General features: G+C 39.0%; 2 protein-coding genes across 4 annotated transcripts in view; both read left to right on the top strand.

The window, feature by feature from the left end:
* LOC115009692 (alpha-1,3-mannosyl-glycoprotein 4-beta-N-acetylglucosaminyltransferase C-like) overlaps positions 1-4,388 on the top strand; it is a 51,103-nt gene extending 46,715 nt beyond the window's left edge. For all 3 annotated transcript variants that reach the window (XM_029433859.1, XM_029433860.1, XM_029433862.1), the window contains 3 exons: positions 948-1,081; positions 1,513-1,660; positions 2,490-4,388. In XM_029433859.1, coding sequence (XP_029289719.1) covers positions 948-1,081; positions 1,513-1,660; positions 2,490-3,655 — 1,448 coding nt within the window. In that variant the 3' untranslated portion in view covers positions 3,656-4,388. The remainder of the gene's footprint in view (positions 1-947; positions 1,082-1,512; positions 1,661-2,489) is intronic.
* Positions 4,389-6,493: 2,105 nt separating this feature from the next.
* On the top strand, positions 6,494-13,039 carry rnf141 (ring finger protein 141). The gene is made up of 6 exons (XM_029433209.1): positions 6,494-6,608; positions 7,665-7,871; positions 8,652-8,760; positions 9,675-9,856; positions 10,547-10,654; positions 10,929-13,039. Exons 2-6 carry the CDS (start codon positions 7,735-7,737, stop codon positions 11,077-11,079), a joined length of 687 nt encoding a protein of 228 aa, XP_029289069.1. The 5' UTR covers positions 6,494-6,608; positions 7,665-7,734; the 3' UTR covers positions 11,080-13,039.
* The last annotated feature ends 1,225 nt before the right edge of the window (positions 13,040-14,264 follow it).

The raw sequence follows: 14,264 nt of genomic DNA, 5'->3' as shown, positions 1-14,264 counted from the left end.
GGCTGCTATCTCATATTAGTGTGTGTGTGTGTGTGTGTGTGTGTGTGTGTGTGTGTGTGTGTGTGTGGGCTTTCATAATATTGACTCCTAGCCGTCGTTGTATTTCCACTTAGTCTGGCCGCTGCTTCTCTCAGGTGAAGCTTTCTTCTCTGGCAGATGTTTTTTTTCTTCCCACCTCCTCTAAAATGGAACTTGAGCAATGAATAACACAATGAATAATAAGTTGTTTATTGAGTTATAGGGCCCAGCGGCAGCCGCACAAGCCCGTGCCATAATTGTTCCCGTCATCGGGGAGCTCGCGCTTTCTCACATCGAAGCTGCGTTTCATGAGTTACGCAACATCAGCATTATGGAGGGTGTCGTGGGATCAGTCGGGTTTTATTTTTTAGATGAGGTGCCAAATAGGACAGATAGTGAGTAATTCTTTTCTACTTAAAAGACTGTCAACACGTTGAGTAAATATCACGGCGAACGGGGCCAGAGGCTTTCCATCAAGACAACACTTGGTGTTTATTAAGTTTTGAAACGTGAACAGATGACTGACGTTCCCCCTTGTGAGCGGCGAGATTAACCACCGAATGATCCATTATTAGCAGTCACTCTGCTTAATCCAACGATACAATCAGCCTTCTGTATCTCTGTGGGTGCTGATGGCCACATCTGTCACGCTGAGCACCTCATCACAACCCAATTAAAGATGTATATCCACCCAGCGCTGAGATGGAGACTTCAGGGCTGCGACTAATGATTCTTTTAATTAAAGCTGCACTAATCGATAGTTTCATATTAACAATGGTGTGTGTGTGTGTGTGTGTGTGTGTGTGTGTGTGTGTGTGTGTGTGTGTGTGTGTGTGTGTGTGTGTGTGTGTGTGTGTGTGTGTGTGTGTGTGTGTGTGTGTGTGTGTGTGTGTGTGTGTGTGTGTGTGTGTGTGTGGGGTTTGCTGCAGTGATCTTGAGGCTCATGTGGAAGTCCGTGGACAAGATGAGGTGTTTCAGGAAACGGTCCATGTTCCCGTTCTTCGGCTTCCTCATCACCTTCCTCCTCTTCTTCAACCTTTACATGGATGATGGATACGTGCTGGTAAGATTTCTTTAAATTGTATGAGTACAGCTGAAATGATAAGTTTATTAATAGATTGACAGAAGATAATAATCATTAATTAATAATTAAAATGCCACCTCAACCAACTACAACACTAAAATCCATCTTTTACATTAATGCACAAGTAATAATAATAATAATATATAATTGTATCACTTAACTTTCTGCTTTGAGTGCTTTAATACTTTAATTAAATGTTCCTGACTATACTTAGATACTTCTACTTAAAGGTTTTTGTAGATCAATTACGATTCTTGCTGATTTGAAGTAAATGGAGGCGGTGTCTAACAACAGCCAAACTATATAAAACATCTGTTTACAAACTCACACTCAACTCCTGCAGTTTAATACAAACCAAGCATCACTTTCTTCACTAATCCAACGTGGGTTCTTGTTATTTGTAATTTCAGGAGGCTGAGAAAAGTCAGCTGGGAGAGACGCTGATGCATCCTGCAAACTCTGAGAGATACGTGCACACGTTCAGAGACCTGTCCAACTCCTCCGGGACTGTTAATGTCACGTATCGCTACCTTGCAGGAATTCCTTTGCCACGCAAAAGTAGGTATTTCTACCAAAGTGATTGTTTTCCATCTTATTGATCAACTCCTGTGAAACTGCAAATCTGCCGGTGTAGTGAAATCAAACTATTCTTATTCTGACCACTTTGTGTTTGTGAGAATTTAAATATAGTCCGTGTATAACAGGGTCTGAAATCTAGTTTTTACTGGCCACTAATCCCAGAACATTTATCTGCACTGGTGGCAGGTGACCGTACGTTTGTATATTATTTTAGCTGTATCTGTCATGTGACAGGTGCTAGTTTCATTCCCAGGCTGGATATCTTCATTTATACAAATATATATTTTACTTTATTGAATTACCTGATGGTCTAGCGGTCTAGCGGTCTAGCGGTGCGCCTTCCAAACAAAACACCAGAAGGTCGGGAGTTCAATACCATTGTACCCCTGAGCAAGGCACTTAACCCTGAGCTGCCCCAGGGATGAGAGCGTCTGCTGAATGACCTGTAATGTAATGAGAGCAGAAAGACAAACAAAAGTAACACATGAACACAGAGAAGACAAATGATATGAAAGATAAAACAGCACAATAAAAAACTACATAATAACTTAATAAAAATTAACTACAATAAAAAGAAAATAATTGATGTCGGGATATAAGATTATCATAAAATTATTATTATAAGATTATCATAAGATTATTATAAAATTATCATAAAATTATTATCAGATTATCATAAAATTATTATCAGATTATCATAAGATTATCATAAGATTATTATAAAATCATCATAAGATTATTATAAGATTATTACTCTGACGTTAGTTTTAGTTCCATAATGAAGTAACTAAAGGGTTTTTGTTCACAGAGTATCTCACCATTGGTTTGTCGTCGGTCAAGAGGAAAAAGGGAAACTACCTTCTGGAGACGATCAAGTCCATCTTCGATCAGTCCAGTTACGAGGAGCTCAAAGAGATTGTGGTCGTGGTCCACCTGGCAGACTTTGACCTGGCCTGGTGTGAGAACCTGGTGCAGGAAATCACCAGGAAGTTTGCCCACCACATCATAGCCGGACGCCTCCTGGTGATCCAGGCCCCCGAGGAGTACTACCCATCTCTGGACGGCTTGAAAAGGAACTACAACGACCCGGAGGACCGCGTCCGTTTCCGCTCCAAGCAGAACGTGGACTACGCTTTCCTCCTCAACTTCTGCACGAACCTCTCTCACTTCTACATGATGTTAGAGGACGACGTGCGCTGCTCCAGGAACTTCCTGACGGCGCTGAAGAAGGTGATCACCTCCAGAGAAGGTTCCTACTGGGTGATGCTGGAGTTCTCCAAGCTGGGCTACATCGGGAAGCTGTACCACTCCAGAGACCTGCCACGTCTGGCTCATTTCCTCCTCATGTTCTACCAGGAAATGCCCTGCGACTGGCTCCTCATCCACTTCAGGGGGCTTCTGGCCCAGAAGGACGTGATCCGCTTCAAGCCCTCGCTGTTCCAGCACATGGGCTACTACTCCTCTTACAAAGGAGCCGAGAACAAGCTGAAGGACGACGACTTCGAGGAAGACTCCGTAGACATTCCTGACAACCCTCCTGCCAGCCTTTACACAAACATCAACGTCTTTGAAAACTATGACGCCACCAAGGCTTACAGCACTGTGGATGAATATTTCTGGGGGAAGCCTCCGTCCACCGGAGATTTCTTTGTCATAATCTTTAACAAATCTACTAAAATCAGCAGAATTAAGATTGTGACGGGCACCGAGGACAGACAAAATGACATTCTTCACCACGGAGCTCTGGAGGTCGGACAGAAGTCTGTGGACACTAAGCAGGGCAGGCAGTGCACGTCCTACATCACATTAGGAGAGTTTAAAGGCGGAAGCATCGAGGTTAACAACGTGGACCACAAGATCGGCTTTGACATCGAGTGTGTGCGACTCGTCGTCACTGCCAGTCAGAAGGAATGGCTCATCATAAGAACTATCAGCTTATGGACCACACAGCCTGCCAGTCAGTTTAAAAAGTAACACAATGATCGTCTGTATGTACAGTATTGATTTGGGATGCAAGTTCATTTTGCACTACTTGTGGGAAAAATGTGTTTTGGGATTCAAAGCGATCCATATTTTCTTGGGTTGTTCAGAGATCTGCTGTAGAACCACGTGTGCACGGGATGAACCGAATGTTTGTTTCATATTCGAAGCTTCTGTTGAGGTTTTCGAATGAAGCTTTGAATGTTTGACGTCACATTTTATGACGTCACCCGAAAACAAATGGGAGAGAATATTTATTGATTGTAATTTTAGTTACATAAATATAATTTATGGTGATGTTAGATCGCTGCTAGGCCGCTCCCCGTTAACACAGGTGTGCGCCTCCCTTCGTGTGGGGTAAGCTGCAGGGAAAGAGTATTCCGCTAGATAAAAACACGTTTTTCAAGAAGTCTTGGACTGGAGGAAATGTTTGGATCGCACATCGGAAACAATGCTACGCAGTACCACTGGAATCTAATTCTACAAATAGTATATTACTGATAGTACTAGTGTAGCCTAGTCTTCATCTGCAACTGTGCAGAAATCCAGGCTTTAAACACAATGAATAGACATGCAAGGAAAAACAAAGCAGCTTTGAAGCTTCAAAGTATTCGCTTCAGCCCTTATGTTTTCAATTTGATGTATTAAAATGACAAATCTGTACAGTATGGAGCCTTTATACGTATGTTCATTTTCATAAATCTGTGTATAAAATTGTTCATACATGGCTGCTTTCTCTTGTTGTTTGTCACAGCACCTTAAAGAACGATGCTTTAATCGTCAATCAACACAATAAGGCAAATTTACACAATCCAGTTGACATGTAACTCTTTGCATATCCCTCCTAGATAACACACACGCACACACACACACACATTTTCAGATGTGTCACAGCGCTGGGGCAGCCATAGTACAACGCCACTGGAGCAGTTTTTTGGGGTCGACAGTGCCCCGGAGACAAACTGGCATCTCTCCAGCTACCAGTCCACACTCAATACTTATCCGCTACTGGGGAATAGCACAGCTTCGAAATGTTCAAAGATAAACGTGTAGTTTTCTTTATTTTTTTGTAACCGGGTTACAGATGTCTTGAATCACATGTGTAGGGAGTCGTGCACTCAATCAGTCGATCGCTGCCTTTTCACAGTGTCTCGAGGGTTATTCAGTTTCTAAAATTAGAAATAGAAAAGAACAAGAAGCAAAAGTTTTAATGGCTCATTAGACGACCTTCATGTGTAATTCTGTCAGGACTTGCAGCTGAGGTAGAGACTTCACAAGAGCTGAGGACTTGATCAGAACATAAAAGAAGTGTCTCCCATTCAAAAGTGAGAATATGATGAAAAATCATGAATTTCTTTCTCAAGTAAAAACAAAAGTCAGCTGACTTCTTTCTTTCTTCACTGGAAATATTCTGACAATAACTACTATATATATATATATATATATATATATAGTATATGTATATATATATATATATATATATATATATATATATATATATATATATATATTTATACTTATACTTAATTCATTAAAAAGGAAGGAAATATAACTTATAATGGAAATAGCTTCTCACTTATATCATGGCAGGTCACCAAACAGCTGACTTTCTTTATGTAATGACCGAAGCTGTTGGATCCTGTTAATGTTAACAGCTTCACATCATGTGACATCATTTTAAAGACTTAAGATCTTGTTTTATATTCAGAATTAGTTTGGGCTCTGAGAATAACTTTTCTCTCTTCATGTTTCTGACTTCAGCTTCAGGTTCATTTAGTTTGATATCCTTTGCTTCCATCTGCTGGTAGATTTAAAGATTGACACGTAAACATTCTTATAAATCAGCAATTAAACCAAGAGGACTCTCTATAACAATTACTTCTTTAAATGTAATAAAATGTTCCAATTCTTGGTTTGAAAGTGTAAAAAAAACAACCAATAAATTGCTATAATTCACATTATTACAATGCCTACCAATATAAAGTACTGGTAGACTGAATATTATTATTATTATATTATAATAGAAGTTCATTATTATAACTCCAGTTATAATATGGTTAGTGAGTTTTATTACGGCATCAATTAAACCAAAGACATTTGAAAACGTCTGTAAATCTTTGAAAAACTTCTATAAAGTGAATTCTGTATTAATTAAGTATCAGGGAAAGTGACGTTTGGCACTGACAGCTTTCCAGCACTAACAAACAGAAGATCATCGTTTAGATCGGATATTATCAATGAAATATTCATTATAATGTACAGGATGGAGATCAAGCTACACGCTACACGCTGCCTTCGGGTTCCTGCTCGTGTTGGCGTCGAGAGAAATAAGCAGGTGGATGTTCTGACAAAACAAACAAGGCATAACCCATTAGAATATAAGAGAGGAATACTCTTCATGAAAGGGAAGGGTCCAGGAACTGTATGCAAATAAAGGATTCAAGGATACGTTATTGTCACTTTGCAACACATTTCATTATGCAACCCACACAACGAAACGCTTAGTCCATCATGCTACACATGAAAACCATGACAGAACAGAACAAACACAGTAGTAGTGCATTCCTGAACATGCATTTGCAAAAGGAGGAATGTAAACAAACAAAAACAACTGATAATATCACCGGCATCTTTAACATTTAAAAGAAATATCAGGGGAAAGACAAAACAATATGAAGTTGGTTGCTTTTATAAACATCTGAGAGGAGTCTCAGACTTTTAAAACCCCCTGATCTAGATGTTTCACCCCCTCTGCGTCATCTCTTGTTCTACACTTCCGGTCCAGATGGTGGCGGTAACGCGCCTCTAAGCTGGTTCACCAGCCGCCAATAAACACCAACGAAGAAGACGACGTCGTCAAACTGCGCCCGTGTTGTGTCAACACAAACAGAAGCTAACGGGGAAGTTTGGACGCCTCCTGCCTGTAGTTCAAGTTGTTCAGTGTTTGGTAAGAAAAGAAGCGTATGTTCTTCCCATGTCACGACACAGGATCATATTTAATGTTCCTATCTCTCTCTGTAGAGATAAGAACCACTTAATATGTTTTATTTAATGGTTATTTAGGTGCAAAGTGAAGCAGCTGCTCGTTAGCAAAGTGAATTAGCAAATCGTGTTTGAATTGAGGTTTGTTGCTGCATTATGTCTCAACTGTTATATGTTTTAAACGTGTTTTTAAAACGTGAATAATACTGCACCACAGTGACGGATAACATGTTTGACGTTAGCTTATTGTCAGTTGGACGTTATTACATTATGCTAATTTAGCTAATTCCGTTGACTACGGTCTGCTTGTTTATCTAGTTTCTATTAAATCTTAATTGTTCAGTTTTTTTTACTGAGATTTGTTAAGATGTAGTTAACTGTAAGTTAGCTGCTACATGGAGTATTTACGGTTCTTTATTGTGACAGGATGTGTGTGTTTGTCCATGTTCTTTACGGACTCTCTCACTTTAGTTAGCAGGTGACTAGCTAGCTCAGTTTACTACAAAATGAGTCACTTTTTGATCGATTATTAGTTAGTGAAAGTTCAAACAATTACAAAATATTGTCTGATTCCAGGCTCTCACATGAGAGGATTTCCTGCCAACTATTTTCTGTTTTTTTGGGTGAACTAAACAAGCAACCCTATGTGATACTGTCTGTCTCCACGTGGGGCTTGTGAGTCAGTACTTCTCTTCATGGACCAGCAGTATGAAGTTATTGCAGAAATAATAAATGTTTCCCTCAGTATTCCTTCTGTCATTGTGCGATTTAATTTGAATGGTAACACACTGTTGAGTTTGTGGATCACTTGTCATGCCAGCGATAACTTCCATCAGAAAGTGATGATGTGTGTTCAATGTTACTACTATGCTTATTAAATATTGTGTTAAAAATGTTAATACAATATTGTACCTCATGCTTGCTGTTTAGTCGCATCTTCTGTCGGGGCTTTAACATATTCAAGCAAATGTGCTACATATGAAATTTGGCCCATAATTGTATGCTGTTTGTTTCCCACCAGGCTCTGCTGAGTTGAATGAGTTGCAGCCTTCTGCCATCGCTGTTTCATAAGTGCTGCTGCTGCTGCCACGATGGGCCAGCAGCTCTCAGGTCAGTCGGTGATGAACCGTCTGCCTGAGAAGCTGGTGAAATACGCCGGACTGGTACGTGACAGTGGCTACCTAACCTACGAGGAGTTTCTGGCAAGAGTGTCCGAACTTAACGACGTGTAAGTCAGTCTTTTCCGGACAAATGGGAATAATAAGTGTTCAATTGTGCGAACGTACAGCGGTTTTGCAGTTGGTTCAATGTTGTGGAGGGACAGTCGAAGGAATATTATTATATTATGTTATTATATTATATTATATTATATTATATATATTATAAGCCGTTTGCTTATAAGGTATAAGCAAACGGCTGTGATGAATGTTGACGTGAGAATACCTGAAGCTTGACTGGACCTTTCTGACTCTGCACGGCTAGCTTCAGAACGAGGATTTGGCCTACTTGTGTGATCTTTTCCCCAGACTTTAGACTCTGACTCTGCATTTAATTGTATCTTACTAGCTCTCAGAGATTGTAAATCAGAGGCAGGATAACACATTTAAAGTGAGTTCTTCTCAGTTCTCAGAAGTTTTTATTGTCTAAAAATGTAGATATCATTGGGATAGATTGGAAAATAATTTATGCAGCACAATTTAAATGTCTATGTATCATCACGTCTAGGAATATCCCGTTTTTATCTGCAGGTTTGTGATCTGGTCTGATTGCTGTTAACTCGGATTTGTAGAGATAACAGATCAGAGTTGAGCGAGCAAACACAATAAACAACACACAGCTGTACCTACATTCAGGAAAGAAATGTGTAGCAATGTTTCAAGAATTTGACATTACTTTGCATGTGTAGCTGTGTTCGTCACAAACAGCAGTTACAATGACGCAGAATGGTTTATTGAGCTGATCACACCCTCCCTCCCTCTCTCTCTCTCTCTTGCTGGATCTCTCTCAGTACGGCTAAGCTAGCTTCCGGACAGCCGAAGCATCTGCTGTTTGAGGTGCAGCCAGGATCCGATGCCACGGCATTGTGGAAGGTGGCTGTCAGAGTCCTCTGCACCAAGGTGAGACCTTTTGCACACGTATCGCATGCCAACAAGAGCATCTGCCCACGTCTTTGATCTCGTGTTTGAGAGAAAGACCAATGTGTGGGAGAAAGTGTGTTCGGTGTGTGTCTCTTTATTATGGCTACACTAGTTTATCAGTTCGAACCAAAACTGGACTTTTTAAATACATTATTTAGCTATTAACTTTTATTAGTGACAGCATTTTGTTTCATTAAGCGTTGCAGTTTCATCTTTTATATTACAGTGTGTGTGTGTGTGTGTGTGTGTGTGTGTGTGTGTGTGTGTGTGTGTGTGTGTGTGTGTGTGTGTGTGTGTGTGTGTGTGTGTGTGTGTGTGCGCTCACATGACAAGGGCTTGAGACGTATACATGTACACAGTTGAGGATGTTACATTTCCGTTTATTAGAATACGTCAAGACTTTTTGCCTCTCCTCCTACTCCCACCACACTTTCCTGTCTAAAAATAGAATACATGAAGTAAAGTATGCTACTTTTTAAAGAATGAAATCAAATAACTCCTTCTAGGCCGTTACACATTTCACATACAGGAGACAAAGTACTCATCCAACTAACGTCGGCTTCATCGTGACTATTGTCAGCCTTTCTTTTCATAACCAACCAGTTAAACAAAGTCATCAGCTATTCTGAGCCACAATCCTTTGTGCAGGGGATATATGATCAAGAGGGTCAATGTTATGACAAAGTAGTAATTGTATGCATATTGCATGCAACAGTACATACTTTGCAAAGGCAGCTGCAGTACCTACTAAAAGTAAAATATGTGATTTGGAACGCAGCCTGATTGTCTGTGTAAACGCGTATCCATGTTTTACTGCCTCACTATTTTAGAGCCGTGTAGGATTGTGACGTACGGTTTACGATACCAGTGTGATTGTCTTTGCCTGCTCCCAGATCAACAAGGAGAACGGTATGGTGGAGGCATCACGCATCATGAACCTGTACCAGTTTATCCAGCTGTACCGGGACATCACCAGCCAGGCTGCTGAGGTGCTGTCTTCAGAGGGCGCCACTGAGGGCCCTTCTGCCCAGCTCCCCTCCACAGAGTCCTGCCAGGCCAGCATGTGGATGGGCAGGTAGGTGCACATGAAGAAGTCCCTCAAACTGTCAAAGACCCCATTACTGATGTAGCTTGTTTTACATTGAAGTAGAGTTTAAAATTGTTTTGGTTTTGCAGCTGTTTTTAAATTTTTTATTTTTGCATACAATCCATATAATGAAAGAATAAGAGTGTGTCAAGAAGCCACAGGATTTTACAGAGGACCTCTCCTCAACTTAAGGCGTGAAACAAACAATGAAAAAGGAATAAAATAAAGCTAAGCTAACATACATTTAGAAAAATACAACAAAGGATAATGAGAACAAGAAGCGCAGAAATTGAGCCGAAAAAACAAACGGTAGACAACAATCCAATAAAATGAAGGAAAAGAATGAAAAACAATACTGGGAAAAAGAATAGAAAATAAAATATTTACACACTTCAAGAAATAATAATAATAATAATAATAATAATAATAATAATAATAATAATGTGATGACAATTTCATTTTCAGCTCCAGCCCCTAAATCGCCAAAAAATATAATCTTTACATTTTAATGCTTTTTTGCAACACTGAAAGATGTATCTCAGACAATTCCTTTCAATGCAAGCCATCAAGATTCATCCAACAGACCTGGGGGGGGGGGGGGGGGGGGGGGGAAGCAATATCTTCCTCCTTTTTTAGAAAATAATAAAAAGGTTCTCTTCTCTGTTTGTGCCGATGCAGAGTGAAGCAGCTGACGGATGAGGAGGAGTGCTGCATCTGCATGGACGGAAAGGCCGACCTGATTCTTCCCTGTGCACACAGCTTCTGTCAGAAGTGCATTGATAAATGGTAAGGATTAAAGTGATGCATCTTATTTTTATTAAATCAACTGTTTATTGGACATTTGAAACAATCGTTTGCAGCCACGACTGGAAACTAATTCTCAAATAGACAAATACTAAAATCATTAATGAAGCCTAATCTTTATTTGCAACTGTGCAGAAATACTGGCTTTAAACCGAATGAATAGACGAGCAAAGAAAAGAAGAATGTCAATGTTATGAATGAAGCTTCAAACTACTCAGTGCTGCCGTAACTATTACACACTCTGTTCTGTTTGCAGGAGCGGGCAGAGCAGAAACTGTCCGATATGTCGCCTGCAAGTGACAGCCGCCAACGAATCGTGGGTAATGTCTGATATCCCCACAGAGGACGACATAGCTGGCTACATCCTCAACTTGGCTGATGAGGCGGGCCACCCACACAGGCCTTAACACACAGCACACTTAGCAAAGTAGATGACGAGAGAAATCGACCCGCACCAAGTAGACATGTTGCATCACAAAGAGACACTTTCACTTTCAGGAGATTTTTCCTTAACGACTCTTAAGGAAACCAGCAGGGTTCCTTACTCCGCTTGTTCTTAGAGACGGGTCCGGGAAATGAAACCTCTTCTCTTTGAATTCCTAAAAAAAAAAGAATCCCAGGATGCTCTTTGTAACCCGAGTATTGTAGATGTGGTGCTTTATGGGAACTGTGTGTGATAAAACGTTGTCTGAAGTGAAAACTCAGTATTTGTAATATGTTATAATAAATTATAATCTATTAATTTAACACACATAATTACCAAAAGTACAGGTCTTACAGTATTTAACCTACATGGGGAACCTTTGTTGGGTTTAACCAGGCACTTTATGAAAGGAATCCTTTGATGTTAATATGAATTGAACACAAGGAGGTTAACGGAGGTCAGTCCTTGTATTCAGAGTATTTGAAGTATGACTTGTATATCCATAATCGTGAAATTTAGACGAATAGTTCGACATTTTAGGCAATTACGCTCTTTTGCTTTCTTGGGGAGGAAGAGATTCAAACTGACAATGAGACACAAACGACAACAAAAAGAGGCTTCTATAAAGTCTGTGTTCTGCGTCGGTTACGATCTTCTCATCTGACTCGTTTTCACCAAAAAGTCCAACTTTTGCTTCAAATGCAAATCAAAGACAGTTTCTGATGAAACTGAAATACCAAATGAATTGTGCACCCATAAAGCTGCAGTCTGTGTAATGTAACCCTGCATGTTTATATCCCACATGACATGCCTTATGAGCCGTGTTATGTGAGCCTGTTATAAACTTCAGAACCTCACATACTGACTGATTATAGTATTCTGGGTGTAAATAGTTTTATATGATTTTAAATGACTTGGCTTGCTGTAGTGTCTTCTTCACTGTTGGAAATAACCACTGTGTGTGTGTGTGTGTGTGTATATATGTATATTTTAATTTACCATCAATTTATTAAGGTTATTTTTACCGAAGTGCTGTAGTTTGCACTCGAACAACTTATACATCCTATAGTTGCTCTATCATGTCTGTAATTAAAGATATCTGATTAGTGGAGATATGCAGCTTTTCAGTTACAGCTTTTAACTCTTGTAAAATTAAAGATTTGTAAAGTTTTAAAGCCGCTAAATAGTTTATTTCTAAATGAGTATTTCTGACATGGTTTCCAGATCACATAAATCACAGGCAGCACTTTTAGTTTTAGGGGGTGTGATGTATGAGTACTGGAGCTATGTGGAAGTATTTCATAAAATGTGAAAATGCATTAACATTGAGCATTTTTTTTATTATTATTATTATTATTAGCGTGTGAATTTCAATTTGATTAAAAGTAATTTTTTGGTTGTGGATGCTGACAAATCGCACTTTGAAACCTCACTAGCTTTCTTGGAGTTCGTGCACAACAACAGATGATTTAATCTCTGGTGAAAAATATTATCTCACACTGTAATCCTTTCACAGCAGTACAACAACAACATGTGCAGCAGCAGCAGATGTTATTCATTACTGCGTAGTCCATTCAAAATGTATAACACAAAGTTGTAATATTTAAAGGATTATAAAATGTAATCAATTGCTATAAAGCATCTGATAGCACATACACTCATTGTATGTACATTTGATCGAAAGGTGTATTCAAATGTAATTGATTCGTACTGTATTATCCTTAATAAAGAGATGCTCACTTTTTGCACTTTATGACTTATGTTGGAGTTAAAGAAGTATGCTTTTCATCTTTATATAATAATAATAATAATAATAATTGAGTTGTATAGTTGTAGCCATTTATCCATCTCATTTAAAGACATGCAAAGGAAATATTAAGCAATACAAACTAATGCTGCCATGCATCAATGACGTAACATTAAAGGTATGTTTTTTAAATGTGTATGTTTTCATTTCATACATCATGTGAGTCCAATACTGTCAAATTGCATTTTACACCACATTACATGGAAACTTGGATAAAATAAATAAATAAGAAGCCGTAAAATCCAATATAAAGAGGTATTTCCTGTTTTACCAGAGCTGTAATAATGTTTGATAGCGGTCACATTACACTATATGGAATCTCTTCAAAAAATAAATGTATATATTTATGTAAAATAAACAAATCACACATTAGCAATCAAAAAAGGTGTGCTAAATGGGATTAATTTTGTATAATTATTATATTATAATTGTTTACCAATATGAACACGTGTGGAAATGTTACGTCACAGACAGTTATCCGTTGTATATATGTTATTAGAGACATTCTTATTGACAATTATCTGTATCTAATTTCAGGAATATCTCTCACATTTTTGAGTGATTAATAAAGATTCTTCAAAAACGAGATTCTACTTCAACATGCCATCGTGAAGATATTTGTGGGGAAAACATCAGTATTTACTGACGGTCCCTGAATCTACCTCCAACGGTTAACCGCGACGGTTGGGAAGCGGGCTAACGGTCGTCCTGCTGCCACCACGAGCCAACTTTAAAACTTCGTGTTTTCAAAAGATACATGAACACAGTTACATTTTTAACACTGTCAACTTCTCACCTCCAGATGGGATGCTGAGAAGTTCACTTTCCCTCCGGTGAGTTCGTATTTTTAACTTTAACTTGAGTAGCAAACGGTCCGGGATCAAGGCTAAGCTAACTGCTAACAGACCGTTGGCTAGCACTGATACATCTATAGAGGATTGACACCGTCATGGCGGGATTGGTGTCTTCCCTCAAAAGTCGCTTTCCCTGTTCAGAGTAGTTCACTAGCAAATGTATAAGTAGTTAACGTTACTGTTAATGTTTTGCCCAACCAACGTGTAAAATATTTTTACTACAAGGAATGCGTTTTCCTAGCAAGCTAACGCTACACGTTTGCTGCAATAACGTTAGCATTAAGCTAAGTAAGCTAAAAAACGGTATATGTTCCAAGGACAGTGTTTCTCTCCCCCCCCCCCTGAAATTCAAGGTGTATTACATAAAGGCACATATGAAGGTACACATGAATCTCCTTTGTGTACTTTAGAACTACAATCTTGAAGGTTAAATTTCAAGAAAGAATAGGGAAGAAAAAGTATTTTCATTTGAAAATAAATGTCAGGTTAATTGATTTAGCATTAGTA

Source organism: Cottoperca gobio, chromosome 6 (assembly GCF_900634415.1).
Source record: "Cottoperca gobio chromosome 6, fCotGob3.1, whole genome shotgun sequence".
NCBI lineage: Eukaryota > Metazoa > Chordata > Actinopteri > Perciformes > Bovichtidae > Cottoperca > Cottoperca gobio.
This window is presented reverse-complemented; position numbering and strand designations above follow the sequence as displayed.

Coding starts and splice junctions, on each gene's coding strand:
- rnf141 (XM_029433209.1), top strand. CDS start 7,735: ATGGGCCAGCAGCTCTCAGGTCAGTCGGTGATGAACCGTCTGCCTGAG. Junction 7,872..8,651: donor GTGTCCGAACTTAACGACGT/GTAAGTCAGTCT, acceptor GATCTCTCTCAG/TACGGCTAAGCTAGCTTCCG. Junction 10,655..10,928: donor CAGAAGTGCATTGATAAATG/GTAAGGATTAAA, acceptor TTCTGTTTGCAG/GAGCGGGCAGAGCAGAAACT.